Raw genomic sequence first — 22,259 nt, forward strand, 5'->3', positions numbered from 1 at the left:
GGGAATAATTATACTTGAACAAATGACACATAAAATTGGCATGGTGTATTCATCCTCCTAATTCAGTGATGGGGAACCTTGGCACCCCAGATGTTTTGGAACTACATTTCCCATGATGCTCAACTACACTAATTTAAATCAACAAAAATGTAGATTTGTCAGATGGAAAAGTAAGCATAATCATATATTTAACACCACTTTAAATCCATATAATTAGAATCTGGTGTGCCAGATTAAGCGCCAATAAAGAAAACTTCCTTAAAGAGTTTGCAGATGGAACCTGTTATATTTAGACATCTAGAGTTTGATGTTCTCTTTGCTTTTGACATGTGCAATTACATCATGCCAAGAACAATACAGCTTTCTAAGGACCGTAAAACTAAATTTACAAATGTCTTTAAGTATGGCAAGGGAATTAAAATGATTTCCAAATTAATTTATATTATCAATTGCACTGTAAGGAAAACAATCTATAAGTGGCATAGCTTTCAAACAACTGCTAATTTGTCCAGAGCGAGTAAATCAAGGCCAATGCAACACAAGAGCTGAAGAAGCCCAAAATTTCATGATAAACGGTTTAAAAAAAAAGAAAGATGTCCTATGATATCAAACCAACATTGACCACAATTTCCAGCACTGTAGATCCAACAACACACAGAAGGACAATGACCCACCAACATTGGTGACCAATGACCCATTGCTTTTCCTTGGCACTACTCCTGTTGCAAGTAACAGCTTCCTGGCCACAGTTAAATGGCAAAAAATGTTGTTTGTGAATAAGTGTTATGTACCCCTTACATCTTAAGGAAGGCTGGATATCTGGGGGTCCCTTATTTTAATAGAGGCTTCCCTGTTTCTGATGAGCATCCCCACACAGACTCCCACATCCACCAGGTCAAGGGTGTGTGTTCACCTTATAATAATAATAAAAAGAAAACTGCTCCCTATCAAACAATATCTTATTTTTTTCTCAAATTGGCATTGGTAGTGCCTGGCTAACTATTCCCCTTATAGCTACAGCTTGCAAATTAGCCTTAAAAAAAAATCCAGACAAAATGACAAGTTTAGACTCCCAAAGACTTCAATGGGATTTTGGGTTTGCAGATTTTTTTTTTTCAGTGAACTTCAAGGGAACTGAACTTTGCTCATCACTAGTCATAACTAATATAGTCAATGATGTCATCCCACATCTCATGACTGGTTTGTTGATATTCAGCATCTAGTCTAGAAACTTTCATTTGTGATGGGTGTGTCGTTGGGTCATTAATCATTGAGGGACCTTGTGTACATATTTTTTTAATAAAAGACTATGAAAGCCAAATCATTTAAATTTTTATAGCCTTTTTTGAGGTCAGTTTGCAAGTTTTTGTTAAAAAAAGGGCCCATGGGTATCTAGGCAATGCCATGGGGGACATGTACTACTGCAAACATTTTAAAAAACAATTACCATTTAGTTGAAAGTAGAAGGTAGAGAGGAAGGGGGAGCATGATGAGAGTGTTGGTGGGAACTGATACTGGTTGATTAGAAGAGGTATATAGTAAAAAGCTTTACAGCTGGCAGGGCCCTGTGGTGCTAATGTGCACACTCTTTAGTTAATCAGCATAAAACTTAAATAAACAGTTTCAACAGTTTTTGTTGCATACATTTGCAAGTATATATGAAGTCACATTCCCCTGTCAAGCCACATGTGTTTTGACAGGGTCCCTAACACAAAACTTTCTGTGTTTCCAATTATGGGACATACTATACATAGCAATAAATACATACAAACAGGTTTACCTTGAGGCAACAATTTCCTCTTTAACCACTTAAGCCCCGGAGGATTTGGCTGCTAAACGACCAGGGGTTATTTTGCGATTCGGCACTGCGTGACTTTAACGGACAATTGCGCGGTCGTGCGACGCTGTACCTAAACGAATTTGGCGTCCTTTTTTTCCCACAAACAGAGCTTTCTTTTGGCGGTATTTGATCACCTGTGCGATTTTTTGATCACGCGCTATAAACAAAAAAAGAGCGTCAATTTTGCAAAAATAGCAATATTTTTCCCTTTTTTTTATATGAAATTCCCCCCCAAAAAAATGTAAAAATCAAAATTTTTTAACATTTTCAGCCAATTTGTTTTATGCTACCTATGTTTGGTAAAAAAAATCGCAAAAAGCGTATTTTGATTGGTTTGCGCAAAAGTTATTGCGTTTACTGACTAAGGGAAAGATTTTTGTCATTTTTGTTGTTTTTTGTTTTAACGCGTAATGGCGGCGATCTGCGATTTTTTTGCGGTACTGCGACATTGCGGCGGACAGATCGGACCCTTGACTGACATTTTTGACACTTTTGGGGTTACCAGTGACATTTCTACAGTAATCAGTGCTATATATATGCACTGTTACTGTAAAAATACACTGGTAGTGAAGGGGTTAACTTTATTTGAGAGGGAGGGGCTGTGTGTGTCCCTAGGGGCGTGATTCTAACTGTGATTGGCTGTGGCTTCAGCTGTATGCAGAGTGATCAACGGATCTACATAGTAGATCCATATGATCAGCTCTCATACAGAGGGGAGAATGGCAGGCAGCTTGTTTACACAAGCTGCCTGACTTTCTCCCTCTCCCCCGCCGATCGCAGAGTGGCCGGCGGACACTACGTCACTTTGCCTGTGAGGGGCTGACCGCCAACGTAGATCGGCGTGCGGCGGTCGGCAAGTGGTTAAAGGCCACTTGCCGACCTGTCTGTCTGTCTGTCTGTCTGTCTGTCTGTCTGTCTGTCTGCAAAGTTCAAGGGGGGCGAATACTTTCGCAAGGCACTCTATCTATCTATCTATCTATCTATCTATCTATCTATCTATCTATCTATCTATCTATCTATCTATCTATCTATCTATCTATCTATCTATCTATCTATCTATCTATCTATCTATCTATCTATCTATCTATCTATCTATCTATCTATCTATCTATCTATCTATCTATCTATCTATCTATCTATCTATCTATCTATCTATCTATCTATCTATCTATCTATCTATCTATCTATCTATCTATCTATCTATCTATCTATCTATCTATCTATCTATCTATCTATCTATCTATCTATCTATCTATCTATCTATCTATCTATCTATCTATCTATCTTTATATGTTGACTAGCTAGAGAGTGTGCTGCATTTCCATTGCATTGTGTATTACCCCATGCACCATTTATTTAAATAAAAATCTAAGAAGTTTCCATTCTTGCTTTGCTGGATTTGGTACAGATACACAATCCACTGATTGCAGGTGCAATGCTTTGCAGGCTCCAAGGTAAAATCAAAATCCAGCAAACCAGCAAAATCATGTGCATTTATTTATTTATTTTTATTAAAGGTGAATTTAGCCTTTAAAGAGGAAATTGATGCCTCAAGGTAAACCTGTTTGTATGTATTTATTGCTATGTATAGTATGTCCCATAATTGGAAACACAGAAAGTTTTGTGTTAGGGACCCTGTCAAAACACATGTGGCTTGACAGGGGAATGTGACTTCATATATACTTGCAAATGTATGCAACAAAAACTGTTGAAACTGTTTATTTAAGTTTTATGCTGATTAACTAAAGAGTGTGCACATTAGCACCACAGGGCCCTGCCAGCTGTAAAGCTTTTTACTATATACCTCTTCTAATCAACCAGTATCAGTTCCCACCAACACTCTCATCATGCTCCCCCTTCCTCTCTACCTTCTACTTTCCTAAGCAGGGTAGAAAATGAATAGCGATTTGTCTGGTTCAGCAGGAACCAGCTGAATTTCGATCTGCTTATAGCCCTCTCTGTTAGACAGAAGCTGATCATTCAATCCATTACTGTTGAACAGCCCTGCTGCAAAACCTGCATTTGATCAGCCACTGCACCCAATGCTTGTATGAAGGGTCCACCTAAAGACCAAGCATTCTCATTCAACCATAACATAGTAGATAGTGGACCCCCTGTGACAAAACAGTATTTTTAAAGTCACTTTCAACTAAATGGTAATTGTTTTTTAAAATGTTTGCAGTAGTACATGTCCCCCATGGCATTGCCTAGATACCCATGGGCCTTTTTTTTTAACAAAAGCTTGCAAACTGACCTCAAAAAATGCTATAAAAATTTAAATGATTTGGCTCTCATAGTCTTTTATTAAAAAAATATGTACACAAGGTCCCTCAATGATTAATGACCCAACGGCACACCCATCACAAATGAAAGTTTCTAGACTAGATGCTGAATATCAACAAACCAGTCATGAGATTTGGGATGACATCATTGACTATATTAGTTATGACTAGTGATGAGCAAAGTTCAGTTCCCTTGAAGTTCACTGAAAAAAAAAAAAAATCTGCAAACCCAAAATCCCATTGAAGTCTTTGGAAGTCTAAACTTGTCATTTTGTCTGGATTTTTTTTTAAGGCTAATTTGCAAGCTGTAGCTATAAGGGGAATAGTTAGCCAGGCACTACCAATGCCAATTTGAGAAAAAAATAAGATATTGTTTGATAGGGAGCAGTTTTTTTTTTTTATCATTATAAGGTGAACACACACCCTTGACCTGGTGGATGTGGGAGTCTGTGTGGGGATGCTCATCAGAAACAGGGAATCCTCTATTAAAATAAGGGACCCCCAGATATCCAGCCTTCCTTAAGAAGTAAGGGGTACATAGCACTTATTCACAAACAACGTTTTTTGCCATTTAACTGTGGCCAGGAAGCTGTTACTTGCAACAGGAGTAGTGCCAAGGAAAAGCAATGGGTCATCATGTTGGTGGGTCATTGTCCTTCTGTGTGTTGTTGGATCTACATTGCTGGAAATTGTGGTCAATGTTGGATTGATATCATAGGACATTCTTCTTTTTTTTTTTTTTAAACCGTTTATCATGAAATTAAGTTAATACTTTGTAGCACCACCTTTTGCTGCGATTACAGCTGTAAGTCGCTTGGGGTATGTCTCTATCAGTTTTGCTCATCGAGAGACTGAAATTTTTGCCCATTCCTCCTTGCAAAACAGCTCGAGCTCAGTGAGGTTGGATGGAGAGCGTTTGTGAACAGCAGTTTTCAGTTCTTTCCACAGATTCTCGATTGGATTTAGGTCTGGACTTTGACTTGGCCATTCTAACACCTGGATATGTTTATTTGTGAACCATTCCACTGTAGATTTTGCTTAATGTTTTGGATCATTTTCTTGTTTGAAGACAAATCTCCGTCCCAGTCTCAGGTCTTTTGCAGACTCCATCAGGTTTTCTTCCAGAATGGTCCTGTATTTGGCTCCATCCATCTTCCCATCAATTTTAACCATCTTCCCTGTCCCTGCTGAAGAAAAGCAGGCCCAAACCATGATGCTGCCACCACCATGTTTGACAGTGGGGATGGTGTGTTCAGGGTGATGAGCTGTGTTGCTTTTACGCCAAACATAATGTTTTGCATTGTTGCCTAAGTGCCGGTTCACACTAGGGCGACCTGTGAGGCGACCTGGTCGCCTCACAGGTCGCCGCAGGTCGCCTCCCATAGGGAAGCTGTGGACCCGTTCTAATAGGAGCGACACAAGTCGCTCTGACCTAGAAAAAGGGTCCGGAGCTTCTTTGGGGCGACCCGGAGGCAACCGCCATAGACTTCAATGTTATGAAGTCCGCGGCGGCCGCTCCGAGGTCGCGGCGCGCTGCTCGCACCGCGACCTCGGAGGTCGTGGTGCGAAGTAGCGTCGCTGCAGTGTGAACCGGCGCAAAAAGTTTGATTTTGGTTTCATCTGACCAGAGCACCTTCTTCCACATGTTTGGTGTGTCTCCCAGGTGGCTTGTGGCAAACTTTAAACGACACGTTTTATGGATATCTTTAAGAAATGGCTTTCTTCTTGCCACTCTTCCATAAAGGCCAGATTTGTGCAGTATATGATGATTGTTGTCCTATGGACAGAGTCTCCCACCTCAGCTGTAGATCTCTGCAGTTCATCCAGAGTGATCATGGGCCTCTTGGCTACATCTCTGATCAGTCTTCTCCTTGTATGAGCTGAAATTTTAGAGGGACGGCCAGGTCTTCATAGATTTTCAGTGGTCTGATACTCCTTCCATTTCAATATTATCGCTTGCACAGTGTTCCTTGGGATGTTTAAAGCTTGGGAAATCTTTTTGTATCCAAATCCGGCTTTAAACTTCTCCACAACAGTATCTTGGACCTGCCTGGTGTGTTCCTTGTTCTTCATGATGCTCTCTGCACTTTAAACGGACCTCTGAGACATTCACAGTGCAGGTGCATTTATACAGAGACTTAATTACACACAGGTGGATTCTATTTATCATTATCCTCACTGAACTTCTGGAGAACTTCTGGAGAGAGTATGCTGCACTGAAAGTAAAGGGGCTGAATAATTTTGCACGCCCAATTTTTCAGTTTTTCATTTGTTAACAAAGTTTGAAATATCCAATAAATGTCGTTCCACTTCATGATTGTGTCCCACTTGTTGTTGATTCTTCACAAAAAAATACAGTTTTATATCTTTATGTTTGAAGCCTGAAATGTGCCAAAAGGTCGCAAAGTTCAAGGGGGCTGAATACTTTCGCAAGGCACGATAGATAGATAGATAGATAGATAGATAGATAGATAGATAGATAGATAGATAGATAGATAGATAGATAGATACAGTATCTCACAAAAGTGAGTACACCCCTCACATTTTTGTAAATATTTTATGATATCTTTTGATGTGACAACACTGAAGAAATGACACTTTGCTACAATGCAAAGTAGTACAGCATGTATAACAGTGTACATTTGCCCCCTAAAAATAACTCAACACACAGCCAATAATGTCTAAACCGCTGGCAACAAAAGTGAGTACACCCCTAAGTGAAAATGTCCAAATTGGCCCCAAAGTGTCAATATTTTGTGTTGCCACCAATATTTTCCAGCACTGTCTTAGCCCTCTTGGCCAGAGAGTTCACCAGAGCTTCACAGGTTGCCACTGGAGTCCTCTTCCACTCCTCCATGACGACATCATGGAGCTGGTGGATGTTAGAGACCTTGAGCTCCTCCACCTTCTGTTTGAGGATGCCCCACAGATGCCCAATAGGGTTTAGGTCTAGAGACATGCTTGGCCAGTCCATCGCCTTTACCCTCGGCTTCTTTAGCAAGGCAGTGGTCATCTTGGAGGTGTGTTTAAGCTCGTTATCATATTGGAATACTGCCCTGTGGCCCAGTCTCCAAAGGGAGGGGATCATGCACTGCTTCAATATCTCACAGTACATGTTGGCATTCATGGTTCCTAAATGAATTGTAACTCCTCAGTGCCATCAGCAATCATGCAGCCCCAGACCATGACACTCACACCACCATGCTTGACTGTAGACAAGACACACTTGTCTTTGTACTCCTCACCTGGTTGCTGCCACACACGCTTGACACCATCTGAACCAAATAGGTTTATCTTGGTCTCATCAGACCACAGAACATGGTTCCAGTAATCCATGTCCTTAGTCTGCTTGTCTTCAGCAAACTGTTTGTGCGCTCTCTTGTGCATCATGTTTAGAAGAGGCTTCCTTCTGGGACGACAGCCATGCAGACCAATTTGATGCAGTGTGCGGTGTACAGTCTGAGCACTGACAGGCCGATCCCCCACCCCTTCAACCTCTGCAGCAATGCTGGCAGCACTCATATGTCTATTTCCCAAAGACTGAATATGATGCTGAGCATGTGCACTCAAATTCTTTGGTCGACCATGGCGAGGCCTGTTCTGAGTAGAACCTGTCCTGTTAAACCACTGTATGATCTTGGTCACCATGCTGCAGCTCAGTTTCAGGGTCTTGGCAATCTTCTTATAGCCTAGGCCATCTTTATGTAGCAATATTTCCAGGCATTGGGCCTGAGGTGGGTCTGCCATTGTTATCAGAAACACTTCCAACACATTTAAGTTGAAAACCCAAGTGTGAGAACTGAGACAATGACCATTCCGGCATCTTTGGTTTGTGTTGTTTATTTTATAATGGGGATGGGAGAAGGGAATGAAGGGAATACTCCTCTGGCTCAACTAGGTTTAACTGGGACACTGTACAGAAAAATGCCCGCTGGCGCTGTCCTGACGCCGGCTGAATGCCGACCAATGCTTCCTGGTGCTTGAAAATACTGTTATGCTGAACTTGTGCTAGAACCTTGATTTTAACACCCTTGGTTTACTCAGAAGATCCAGGACTGTAATGATCCTTGACTCTTGACACTCTGTCTAGCTCAAAAGTCCTGTGTATGACTCCCTCCAGCCCTTCACTGACTGAGGTAGCTCATTGTAACTGCTTGTACTGCTGCAACTCATTACACAGCACACTTGACTCTTCAGGGCCCAACCGCTGGCATCCCCTCTATACTTCAGGGTCCTCTCACTAGGCAACCCCCTTAACACTTCAGGATCCTTTCACTAGGCACCCCCCTTTACACTTGCAGGCTCCAGGATCCCTGGGACCTTCACAAGAGGGGTCCCCTCTACACTAGGCAGACCCCAGCGGCAGTTCACAGTACTCACGACCTTGGAAGACTTTCCTGGAACTGAAACCCTCTTTCTCCACTGGTCCTCGGAACACCAGATCCTCTCTGCAGCTCAGCTCAGCTCTCCTTTCTGGATACTCAGGCAGCCACCCAAGACACCTGATCCTTCTGACAGGAGTAGAGACAGCTGTACTCTCCCTCCTGGGACTCTGCTTCCAATCAAAGATGCTGCGTCATGCGCTCCCCTCAGGCTTATACCCCCTCCCAGAATCCTCTGCCGCAGAATCTGCCTTCTGGGGTAGATACAAGCCCGAATGGGCCACTGATTGGATTTTCTCCACTGCCCAATGAGAATCCTCTCACAGAGCCAGTGGGGAGACTCCCCTCTCAGTAACCACACCTGGGAGACATGACAGCCCAGCTGAAATCATGGCCCTGCTGTTAGGCAGCCAAGGCCCATTATACTTTTACCTAGCACCTACCTGTAGGGTGCTACATCTATGTAGAGAAACAATTCTTTTTTTCAGATCCTCAGAGGGTTCTTTGCCTTGAGGTGCCATGTAGAACTTCCAGTGACCAGTATGAGAGAGTGAGAGTGATAACACCAAATTTAACACACCTGCTCCCCATTCACACCTGAGACCTGGTAACACTAACAAGTCACATGACATTGGGGAGGGAAATAGCCTAATTGGGCCCAATCTGGACATTTTCACTTTTGGGTGTACTCACTTTTGTTGCCAGTGGTTTAGACAATCATGGCTGTGTGTTGAGTTATTTTGAGGGAACAGCAAATTTACACTGTTATACAAGCTGTACACTCACTACTTTACATTGTAGCAAAGTCTCATTTCTTCAGTGTTGTCACATGAAAAGATATCAAAAAATATTTTCAAAAATGTGAGGGGTGTTCTCACTTTTGTGAGATACTGTAGATAGATAGAAAGATATATGGATAATTTATATTCAATGCACTAATATTGCTTAAAAAACTATCATTAAAATGCATTTTTTCAACAGTTGAACGACGGCGACGCTACAACATTAACTACAGGATTAAAGAACTTGGAACACTGATCCCAAAGTCAAATGATCCGTGAGTCCATAAAAAAAGTTTTAATGTGTCTGCAGCTGTAGAAAATAGAAGAAAATGTTTTAATTTATACCTTGTATTCTTAGCATATAACCGGGTAAGGGATAGAGAAAGTTTTGCCCAAGCAAATTGTAAAGATTGTAAACTTAGAACCTTCAATCCATTTCATTTTCTCCTTCCTCTTACATCTTTAACCACCTTAGCGGTAATCCCGAGCGTGACTCGGGGTTGATTTTTCATTGCAGGAGCGGTAACCCCGAGTCACGCTCGGGGTGGATTGCAGAGAGCGCAGCGGTGTTCTCTTACCTTATCCTGGCGATCCAGCGATGATCTCTCATTGCTGCGACCGCCAGCCGGGAGTCCCGCCGCTCCTCCGTCCCTCCGTCGGTACGATCACTTCCTAGTTCCGTTCCCTGCAGCAGCAACGCTGCATGGGAGCGGAACTAGGGAGGGAAATTCAAAAAAAAAAAACGTTGCACAAAACACACTTAATATTATATTATATATATATATATGCATATATATATCTATCTATATATATATATATATATCTATATATATATATATATATATATATATATATATATATATATGCATATATATATGCATATGCATATATATATATATATATATATATATATATATATATATATAATATGCACACACACATATAAAATTATATTATTGATTCAATTATAATTCATGCGTTATATATTATATATATATATATATGTGTGTGTATATATATATATATATATATATATATATATACACACACACACATATCTATATATAATATATAATGCATGAATTATAATCTAATCAATAATATAATTTTATTATATATATTATATATTAAATAATAAAATAATATTATTGATTTGATTATAATTCATGCATTTGTGTTTCAAATTTATCACATCTGGGATGTCTACTAGAGTCTTGTTTTGGTCAGGTTTAAGTCAGTAATTACTAAGAATTATAGGCCTATAATACATAACGCCAAATTTCCATGAAAAGAATTGTACCGCTTTTGGTATGTAATTCCAGACATAATCATACCGCCAGGGAGGTTAAAAAAGGTACTATTGGATCAATTTATTAAAGGCAAATAGGCTGTTCACTTTGCAAGGGAAGTTGAACATTGCAAAGGAATTTTTCCCAGAGCTTATTTTATGTAGTGAAATTTAATTTTGCAAATAATACCCAATCACATGCAAGAAAAAAAAAAAAAAAACATAATTCTTTCTTGCACATAATTGGATGATGGAAGTCAACGGAGTTTAACCTCATTCACTAAGCTCCAGGGCAAACTCCCTTGCAAAGTTTAACACCCCATGTAAAAATATATTTGCCATTAATAAATCAACCCCCTTTGTTTGGACTTTGTTTAGAAGAGTGACTATCCGCCATCAGCACAGTGCTGATGGCGGATAGTCACCAGCACTCTGCACAGGGAGCTCTGAGGGGGTGAGAGAAGAGTGCTGGTGGCTGATAGTAACCAGCTCTCTGCCCAGGGAGCTCTGCACAAGGAGCTCTGCAGAGGAAGCTCGGTTCTCAGAGCTCCCTGTGCAGAGAGCTTGAGCATGTAGTGGGTACACCAGTGACACTCTGGACATTTGGGACGAGTGCCCCAGATGTTGTGCTGAACTCAGCGATAAGTGAAGGATGGTTGCTGAGACCCGCGTATCGATATGCAGAATGCCTCCCTATGGCTAACACACAGTGCTCACTCTATGCCGAACAAGAAACTTCACTAAGGCTGTATGAGTTGGAGCAGGTACGATGCATTGATCGCTGCAGTGATAGAACACAGGTCATCTGGAGATTATCAGAAGGCGGGGTAAACCGAGCTCGCTCCTCTTTACACTGTGACAATATATCGGCAGGACAGCATTGACTTTGTGAACTATTCAATCGTTATTGGACTGCTAACTCCTTCAGACAGTATTGTCCCCACAGCTTGATCTCACTGACAATAAGGATATGGACTATGCCACACAATCCACCTACAATTCATTGAATGCTGGATTATCCATTTGGTGCATATATGTTCCATGTCCATTTACACATGCATGATCATGCTGTTAGGTCCATTATAGACCACAATCCTCAATTACAACAGCCACCGACTGTTTACATAAGTGGCGTAATTGTAGCAGGGCCGTCTTTAATATTGATTGGACCCTAGGCAAACATTTTCTTGGGCCCCCCATGCAATTTCGCTCTCCACTTTCTCTGAGACATACAAATAAACAGCAGCTAAACTCAAAATCATTTTATTTAATCAGATCAGGCAGCAATTGTGCTTGGTTGCCATAGGTTACATTGTATCATTACTGCTCACTGACTGACTGCTAGAGTATACAGCACAAACTGTGGCTCACTGTTTTTTGGCTCTAGGTTACAGCACATGACTACTGCTTGTTGATGGGTTTCTAGAGATAACTGTACAATAACACTGCTCACTGATTGGTTGCTAGAGCTTACTGAACATCCTTACCACTCAATAATTGGTTACTAGAGGTTACTGCACATTAATACTGCTCACTGATTGGTTGCTAGAGGTTACTGCACATCCTTACCGATCAATAATTGGTTGCAAGAGATTATTGCACATCATTACTGCTCACTGATTGCCTGCACACTATGGACTGGGGAGGTGAGGGGACCTATCAATAGATAGAAAACTCCTAGGGATACTAGGACTCCTGGGATCAGTGGCAATGCTGGGGAAAGGGGGGGGGGTGATCAGTGGCAATGCTGAGGGGTAGATGGGATTAGTGACCATAGTAGGGGGATGGGATTAGTCAGGAGGCAGTACACTGTGGCAAATTCTGAATCATGTAGAGCAAAGCAGGAAATCTTTGGCAAGTATATAGTGGGGGATTCTACACTGACCACCAATGTGAGGGGAGATTGTACACTGACCACCAATGTGAGGGACAATTTGCACTGATCACAATGCAACGGGTGATTTTACGCCCCCCCCCCCCACCAATATAAAGAGGGATTTCTACACTGACACCAATGTAATAGGAGCATTTTTACCAACCACCAGTGTAAGGGGAAATATACAATGACCTCCATGTAAGGGGGAGTTTACACTGACAACCATTGTTGAGGAGATTTGTACTGACCACCAATGTAAGGTGACACTTCTACACCGACCACCAATGTTAGGGGGGATTTTCACTGACCACCAATGTAAGGGCAATTCTGCACTTACCACCACTGTAAAGGGAAATGTACACTGATCACCAATGTAATGAAGAAGTTACACTGACAACCAAAGTAAGGGGGACATTTACATTGGCCACTAGTGTGAATGAAAGGCTTTTTCACCAAGCCCCAATGTAATGAGAAGATTTACACTGACCACCAATGTAACTGAGACATTTAGCCTGCATTCACATTTCTTGTTTCAGTAAAACATGCAAAATTGCTTTCCTGACACCACAGAAATGTGCTGCCCTTCGCCTGGTACACAGCAGTGGCATTAATTGTTAATGACACCTTCATGCATCTGCTGAGATGTGCGTATTCACATCCACCAAAATTCAGGGTGCTGTGCCACCATGGTATTTGAAAAAAGGTTCCCCCTCCAATTTGCTTACCTTTGCAGAACAGGCTGATGGTAGGCTTAATGACCTCAGTTGTAGACAGGACTTTCAAGCATGCCCCTTTACCTCCCCAGTGGGCAGCATTCAACAGAAGTGAAGGTGGATATGACCTCAGGGTGTCATGATATACATATGAATGCTGCCTCTATTTACATATCAATTCAGCTGGTCCATGGCTGTTTACATATTAATGCCATGCAATTTACATATCATTGCTGGTTATTTACAGGTAAATACAGGATCTGCAGGTGAGTCATCTGTACATGGCAATAGGGCAGAGCTGGGCAGCTATGGGACTAAAACTTTAAGGGATTTTAAACAGGGATAGTTGGCAAGTATGAGGCAGCTGCTTTGGGCCGCACAACAATGATGGGGCCCAGGGCAGCTACCCCTTTTGCCCTGCCTTAAAGACGGCCCTGAATTGTAGGGTAGCCCCGGGGCATTTGTTAACTGTTGCCTTGATGTTTTTTTATAGGAAATTGTTCCTTTTCAACACACTGAGCGGTGATTCGCTCAGATCAAAGCAGCCCACATAGTCTATCAGTCCAGACGTAACTTTTTTAGTGTCTAGTGTTTTTAGACATGTGTGGGTATTTTTAGGTGTTGGTTTTTTGTAGTGCACCATGTGGAAACAATGAGTAAATGTACTCTTTTCAATTTTTAATTAAATACATGTTTTGTAATCAACTCAATTAGTCAAGTTTTTTCGCTTAAATAATCGCCTGGTTACCCCTAGGGGAAGCTTTACTTCCTCTTGGAACCAACCACTTTCCTTTTTTCTTCCATGTAATGCTCTGATTCATTGGGTTCTGTGTCTATTTTTTTTTACATTGATCTGCAGATTTTACTTATTACAGGCACTTTTCTAGCACCATCAATTTACACAGCGCTTTACATAATTATTGTACATTTACATCAGTCCCTGCCTTCAAGGAGCTTACAATCTAAGGTCCCTGACTCACATTCATACATATACATACTAGGGCCAGTTCACCTACCAGTATGTCTTTGGGGTGTGGAAGGAAACCCATGCAGGCACAGGGAGAACATGCAAACTCCAGGCAGCTAGTGACATGGTTAGGATTCAAACCAATGATCCTTGTCCTGCTTGCCAGAAGAAGTGCAAACCACTTAGTCACTGTGCAGCCCAGCAAGATCCAGATATCCTTAAATGGGCTTTTTAAATAAGTGGTGGTGAGAAAGAGCAATAAAAGGAGACTAGAGTTCTACCTGCTGGATAGATAGAGAAATACACAACATTCATATGCAATATTTCATATTTACCTGACTAAAATATTTATAGGTATATAGTTGGTAAGGTTGAACAAAGACACTGGTCCATCCAGTTCAATGTGCATGCGCGCGCATGTGTGTGTATAAATATGTCACTATTCTTTTCAATATTTCTGTACATTGTATTCACTGAAAAACACATCTAAAATTTTGTTTCAATTTATCCAAACTTCCTACTGACACCACCAACTGTGGAAGGAAGCTCCACAATCCTACCGCTCTAACAGTAAATAACTCCTTACTCTGTTTAAAATTGAACTGCTTCTTGACCAAGTTCATTAGGTGGCCATGTATCTTGTTTAGAGACTAGGGTTAAATAGTTTTCTCACAATGCTATAGTCCCCATGTAAATATTTGTATTTTTTGATCATATACCCTCTTAAAAGACTCTTCTCCAGGGAAAATATGTTTATTGTTTGTAGTCGCTCCTCATAACTGACTGATCCCCTTTTTAGCTTTGTTGCTATTTTCTGTTGCTATTTTATATAGACAATATAAAATAACACTAATACCTCATCTGATGAATGCGGCAAAGGGATTGATCCCGCTATTATGGCAAAAAGAGGAAGCCCCGACAATAGGAGATTGGGTCAAAAGAGTAGAGAGAATAAGAACATTAGAACTTTTAAGAGATTGGGGAGAAGATGAGACAGAAGACTGGGAGGATGTTTGGGAGGATTGGATGGAATTTAGGAAAACAAGAGGATACATTTAACCACTTAAGCCCTGGAAGATTTTACCCCCTTCCTGACCAGGAGGTTTTTTGCGATTTTTTACTGTGTGACTTTAACGGACAATTGCACGGTCGTGCGACGCTGTACCTAAACGAATTTCACGTCTTTTTTTCCCACAAACAGAGCTTTCTTTTGGTGGTATTTGATCACCTGTGCAATTTTTTGATCATGCGCTATAAACAAAAAAAGAGTGTAAATTTTGCAAAAATAACAATATTTTTCACTTTTTTTTATATGAAATTCCCCCCAAAAAAAATGTAAAAATCAAAATTTTTTAACATTTTCGGCCAATTTGTTTTATGCTACATATTTTTGGTAAAAAAAATTGCAAAAAGCGTATTTTGATTGGTTTGCGCAAAAATTATCGCGTTTACTAACAAAGGGAAAGATTTTTGTCATTTTTGGTGTTTTTTTTTTAACGAGTAATGGCGGCGATCTGAGATGTTTTTTGCGGTACTGCGACATTGCGGCGGACAGATCGGACCCTTGACTGACATTTTTGAAACTTTTGGGGGTACCAGTGACATTACTGCAGTAATCAGTGCTATACATATGCACTGTTACTGTAAAAATGACACTGGCAGGGAAGGGGTTAACTGTATTGGAGAGGGAGGGGTTAAGTGTGTCCTAGGGGCATGTTTTTAACTGTGATGGGACATGTCTCCTATTGTAAAAACAGAGATCAACGGGTCTACATAGTAGAACTGTCTGATCCCCATTTTTACACAGGGGAGAATGACAGGCGGCTTGTTTACATAAGCCGCCCGCCTTTCTCCCGCTCTACCGACGATCGTACTGTGACCGGCGGACATCGGGTCCGCCGGTCACACGCGCGGACTCCCCTGTTAACGAGTCGGGGCGGGCCCGCGCCCCTCAGCGGGCACGCGCTCGCCCGGTATTGGCTCAAAAGCCGGTCCCAGGCTAGTGACGTAGACCTACGTCACTCTGCCAGGCCGGGGCTGACTGCCACAGTAAATATACTGTGCGCAGTCGGCAAGCGGTTAATGGAGAGAAGAAAAGGAAAAAGAGAATTAGAGAGGGAGGCATGGGGGGAGGGGAGGGGTGGGGGTATTTAAGGCGGGGAGGATGATAAGTTTAAATAAAAATGTAAGAAATATTTTTTGTTAACGTGATATGTATTTGTACTTATTTTGTATAAAATAATAAAAAAAAATTGTTTTCTCACAATGCTATAGTCCCCATGTAAATATTTGTATTTTTTGATCATATACCCTCTTAAAAGACTCTTCTCCAGGGAAAATATGTTTATTGTTTGTGGTCGCTCCTCATAACTGACTGATCCCCTTTTTAGCTTTGTTGCTATTTTCTGGACTCTCTCCAGTTCAAGCGCAGCCTTCCCCAGGTTTGGTGACCAAAACTGGATGGCATATTCAAGATGTGGCCAAACCATGGTTTTGTAAAGTTATAGAATTGTAGTTTTATCTCTTGAGTAAATATCCTTTTTAATGTATGCTAATAGTCTGCTGGCTTTGCTTGCTGCAGGGCAGCATTGCGTGCTATTGCTGAATCAGTGATCTACTTTCTATGCATTTTGGATGCAGAAAAGAAAGCACTGGAACGCATGTGGTGTGAACTAGCCCAAGGCATACAGGCAAGCATTAATATAGCAGGTGGTTGGCTGAGTCATTCATAGCCATTTTGCAATGGAAATATCAGCCGGTATGCCTAATGTGCCAGGTTGGTAAGAATGGGAGTATGAATGGTGAATGTATACCATTTTTGGCAGCAATATTTTTCATGCCAAAAAAAATCTGTAAAAAAAAAAAGAAACAAATGGCCAGAGACTGAAAGGCCATTTACTAACTGAACTGAAATCTGCTATAGATATCCACCTTATGCCAACTGGCCCGATTCCGATCAAATGACCCCTGGGAGGCTGTCTGCACTGGTTATGTCTGATCATAGAAATCTTGCTGACAAAGAATAATTAAGGTCTAAAATTAAGCTTTATAAAAAGATATACACACATATATATATATATATATATATATATATATATATATATATATATATACAGTATATATCAGGGAAAAAGATGCTTCCAGTTTTTGCTTTCATTTTATTGAAACAGATAGGAGATATATTTATACTAGGTATTTCTTGAATTTTACAGATACAATTAAACACAGCCAAATAGGTTTGGTAATCCCTGGTGAAAAATAAAATAGACAGTTTTTTTTTTCTTCTTTTTTTTTGCTTCTCAAAGATTATAATTTCATATAATGTAACAATTTAAATAACAATCACTATTCATAACTTAGTTTATTTTATTCTGAACAAAGGAACCATCTCCTCTTCCTGAAAAGAGCCACATATAAAGAATATTATTCTTGAAATGATCTTTAAAATGTAATCTAAAGTCCTTGGCAATGTACATTTTCTTCTCCATTAATGTATAAGTACTGAACATAGATTTTAATCTGAGAGTTAATAATAAAAGCAATTTTCACTTAAAATTTAAAAACTGTAATGGTGGAATCATGATAATACATTTAGCCTTCTCACAAAAAAGTCTCTCTATTAGTTTCTTTTGACACATATTTTCATTCCAGGATCAATTTTACTATATAAGGACTTCTTAACTATTCTATTAAAATTTCCATTCAGAAGCAATAATATCTAACAGTGAATAATAGTCATGTAAATCATTATTTCAGGTTAATGTAAAAGATTTTGTAAGTTCTTAGGAATTCTGCTGATGTGCACAGTTGTGAAAAGGTTATTTCTCCATTTTGCAGTGATATGCGCTGGAACAAAGGAACTATTTTAAAGGTTTCAGTGGAATACATCAAATGGCTACAAAAAGAACAACAAAGAGGCAGAGAATTAGAACACAGACAGAAAAAATTAGAGCAGGCCAACAGGAGACTGCTGCTTCGTATTCAGGTTGGTTAAATATTGAAAAAAAAAGTTTCAGAAATCATCCCCATCAATTCTATCAGATGATATTTTATTTATTATGCTCATCGTGCACTGGAGCCATTTTGCAGCTCTAAAATGTGCTTAACCTTTTACAAAGATCAGTTAGATGAATAAATTCTCAAATGATTTAAGGCGTGGAAGATTATGGTATAAAAACTTGCAGTACTTAGTATTTTCTTAAATTTCATGTGACACTTCCTTCAGTGACATAATTCTGAGGGCAAAGCCCTAATAGATCCTGGCATATGGGGTAGCTTACATATAAGAATTTTATATAAATTCATTACAATAGTTGAGTTTAAGTAAATACCAAGTATTATGCAAAATGTATGTCAGAAAATATGTTCAGTTATTTAAAACTGTTAATGAATTATTTGGAAACCCTTCCACAAAATCAGAGCTACTGGTATTGTGTTAATAAAAATGTCGAAGGGCTCTTGCGATACTGACCCACACCAGGGGATGCCCTTTAAATATTTGCATTTATAAACATACTTTAAAGAGGAGCTGCATTTTGGAGGGTGTGCTCAACTTCAAGAAAGAACAAACAACTAGTGACCTAGTTTTCCTGTTGCTAATCTTTTTCCCATGACGGTCCCATTATGTTTTTTTTCTACACTGTGTTGACACAGCCATCTTGGTAGAGGAACAGGGATTTGCTTCCTTATGTCAGAGCTGCTGTCCTGATGGTTGGTGATCTATTACAAAAAGCAGCAGGAATGGTACAGGAAGAAAAATAAATGAAGCAGGTCCTTATGTACAATTCGTTTTCTCTCCAGCAAGGAGAAAAGTAAGCAATACAGTAATGATATCACTTCTCTCCAAATCTTGGGAGACCAGCAGTCAGAGTAAGCAGTGTCTCTCACACAGCAGATATGAAGCTTCGGTACATGGGTGGCTAGGCCTCATCACATGCCAGAAACCTCACTGATATTTTTCAGGGGAGACCCAAGACAAGTTTTTAGGATACTGCTTGGTCACAATACACATGTATCAATGCCCTGTGTGTCAATGTTCTCTTTTTGATTTCAGGTCCACTTTAAACAGGAAGTAAACCCTCCTCTGCAAGTTGTACCTATAGGTAAGCCTATGATAAGGTTTACCTATAGGTACTGTAAATATCTCCTCAAGATGTACCGTTTAGGAGATATTTACCTTACATGCAGCCAGTGACATTACTGGCGCATGCGCTCTGAAGGATAGGCCGCTCGTGCCGTTCCTTCAGAGCCCCGTGCCGTGACCATCGGCTCCCGCGCGCGTGCGCGGGAGTGACGTCACCGTGGCTCCGGCCAATCAAATGGCCGGATGCCGCGATCCCGGAAGACGGGCGACTGAACACGTCGTCTGTCATACAGGTAAGCGGGCGGCACGGTGGGGGCTCGTTCTAAGGTAAGTATTTCATAATGAGCTAGTATGCGATGCATACTAGCTCATTATGCCTTTGTCTTGCAGGGTTTAAAAAAAAATAAAAATTTGGTTTACAACCTCTTTAATAAAGTTGAAAACTGCTGGCCTAGGGTATAATGGAACACTGAATCTGAAAATAGAAAACCTAATTTGTCAGGAGGACCACATATTTGATACATAATTACAGAATTATTACCATGGGAAACAATTTACTCAAGGTTGTTCAGAAATCATCACACTAAAGTACATTAACTAAAACTCTTTCATACCTTAGCTGTCGCCTTGTTTTGAATGACAAGCTAAGTAGACGTCTAACTCTATCTCCATGAACTGATTTGTTTTAAGTTACAATTCTAGCCTTGGCATATAATTGTAGTGGGGAAAAGTAAATCATTATTACAAACTTCTTTAATTGTCAATTATTATGTGTAAACAATGCTAGCAATTTCAGTATGTATACAAACTTCCATTTTAGCCAGTATGAAGAGTAGCATTAGGTTGCTATGATTTTACAGTAATAATTTTAACAACAATACTGTTTTGAATGGGCATTGCAACATCAAACCAAGACTCAGCACCAATGGCCTATGGCTATTGCAGGAAGTCCTGGGAAAAGTGATAAAAGATTCACACCACTAAATACAAACGAGATGGCACATCTTACTTTTATTTGTATTATAAACGCTGATGTTATCTCCCCTTTCTGGAAGTTACATAGAAATATGTGTATAGTTCAAAATGTGGTAGATAACATTGTTTTTTGCAGTGCCAGACATGAATAAAAAGAATCTTTAGCAGATAAAATAAATATATCTGCGCCCATTTTTATTTGTTCCCATTTTTATTTGTACCCATTTTTATTTGTCTAGTCAAGCCTTCCCACCTGGGTGTTTGATTTCTCTCACTTGCTTCTAGGAGAAGCTTCCAGAATATAGGGTGGGGAAAGTCAAATATGTAGTGTGAATATTCATCATGGAAGGAGATGTCTGGAAGGTGGCTGGGGAGGTGATAAATGTTTGGGAAACCTTTTCAGGATGTTCTTTTCTCTCCAAGGAGGTTCCAGTTCTCCTGCGATTACTGTTTCTGAGAGATAGCTATTGAGACAATAAATTACAGTCCGGGCCTCAGCAGGTGCTGAGCTGAGGGCCTGGAAAAGATTGCTAAAGGATTTTTTTTCTGTGGGGCATTATCCTTGAGTTCTAGTTTGGAGAAAGATCTTTTTGTCTCCCTCCCTAGAGAACTACCTGTAGATGATGGGTGTCAGACAGCTCCTGGGACATTGTGAAGACCTTGCTGTGGACTTTTGGGTGTGTAGATGTTGGAAGGGGACTAAGTGTCAGAAGATGCTATATGGACTGGAACTGCTCGTATAGAGTCTTATAGGTATACTATCCATCCCCTGTTACCTCCAGGAAAGGTTACTTAGAGAAGATTAGTGAGAAGCTGTTCTCCGGCTTTTTTTTTGCTATTGTTTGAAGTATCCTGATTCCTGAACCCCTCTCTTTTTCAAGTTATAAATTCAGCAAAGTCAGCAATAAATTCTAGAAAGACAACTCCTAGACTTAGCATGTATGTGTACATGCACGTTTTGGCAAAAGAGTGGCCAGAGAAGAATAATCAGTTCAATGTTTGTTTAGGTTTTGATTTGATATTTTGCAGCCCACAATAATTTGCAAAATGTGCTTTTACACACCCGCTCATTTGGCATGAGATTGCTTGGAAAAAAGACAAAAACATATGTGATGGCAATTACACACACATATTGCAAAAAAAGGTGGGGGGGGAGAGAAAAGGAACTCTCCTCAACAGAAGTCAACTGAGGACATCAGGTATACTGGTGCAGTAAAAAAACTGTATTAGTAAGTGAAAAACCCATTAATTCCTAGATAGAACAATTACACTTCTTGTATAAAAACATACACAATTAAAATCAATATCATAAGTCACAGGTGAATCTGTATAAAACAAACTCTACATATAAGAAACTATACTGTTCTTATTGGGTATCATCACCTATGGAGACAAACAGCTAAATAGCTAGGTATAGTCCTCAGTAGAGTCATACAGGGATCTCTTAGACCAGGTTATCCGGAAGGTCGTATCTGCAAAAAAAGTCTCTGCACTTAGGAAACTGTGCTGCCAGGATATATGTATGTAATCATCCTAGGTCATGGGTTGCTCATGGTTCAATAGACTGAATAGTATGAAAGTCTCTTCGGTTGGGACTTTAAACCGCAGATCCCAATCCCCCTTTTGTTTTTAATCACCTGTGACTTATGATATTGATTTTAATTGTGTATGTTTTTATACAAGGAGTGTAATTGTTCTATCTAGGAATCAATGCATTTTTCACTTACTAATAAAGTTTTTCTTCTGCACCAGTATACCTGATGTCCTCAGTTGACTTCTGTTGAGGAGAGTTCATTTTCTCTCCTCCCCCCCTTTTTTGCAATTTAGTAAGCCCGTCAACGGTCAGCGGTTGGTTTTTACCTACTGCAGGGGTGACTAGGAAGCAGTTATCTCTTACTATTTAGAGATCTGTTAATAGTGTGAGCACCTTCTGAGTTTTTCCAATTACACATATATATGTATATATATATATACACACACACTATATTGCCTTTAAACGCACAAGAACTTTAATGGCATCCCAGTCTAAGTCCGTAGGGTTCAATATTGAGTTGGCCCACCCCAGCTATAA

The 22,259-nt window shown here is 40.1% G+C and overlaps 1 protein-coding gene across 3 annotated transcripts in view; it reads left to right on the forward strand.

The window, feature by feature from the left end:
* TFEC (transcription factor EC) overlaps positions 1 to 22,259 on the forward strand; it is a 126,782-nt gene that overhangs the window by 100,061 nt on the left and 4,462 nt on the right. For all 3 annotated transcript variants that reach the window (XM_082255423.1, XM_082255425.1, XM_082255424.1), the window contains exons 6-7: positions 9,486 to 9,561; positions 17,968 to 18,115. In XM_082255423.1, coding sequence (XP_082111549.1) covers positions 9,486 to 9,561; positions 17,968 to 18,115 — 224 coding nt within the window. The remainder of the gene's footprint in view (positions 1 to 9,485; positions 9,562 to 17,967; positions 18,116 to 22,259) is intronic.

Source organism: Pelophylax lessonae (assembly GCF_965119305.1).
Source record: "Pelophylax lessonae genome assembly, chromosome: 4".
NCBI lineage: Eukaryota > Metazoa > Chordata > Amphibia > Anura > Ranidae > Pelophylax > Pelophylax lessonae.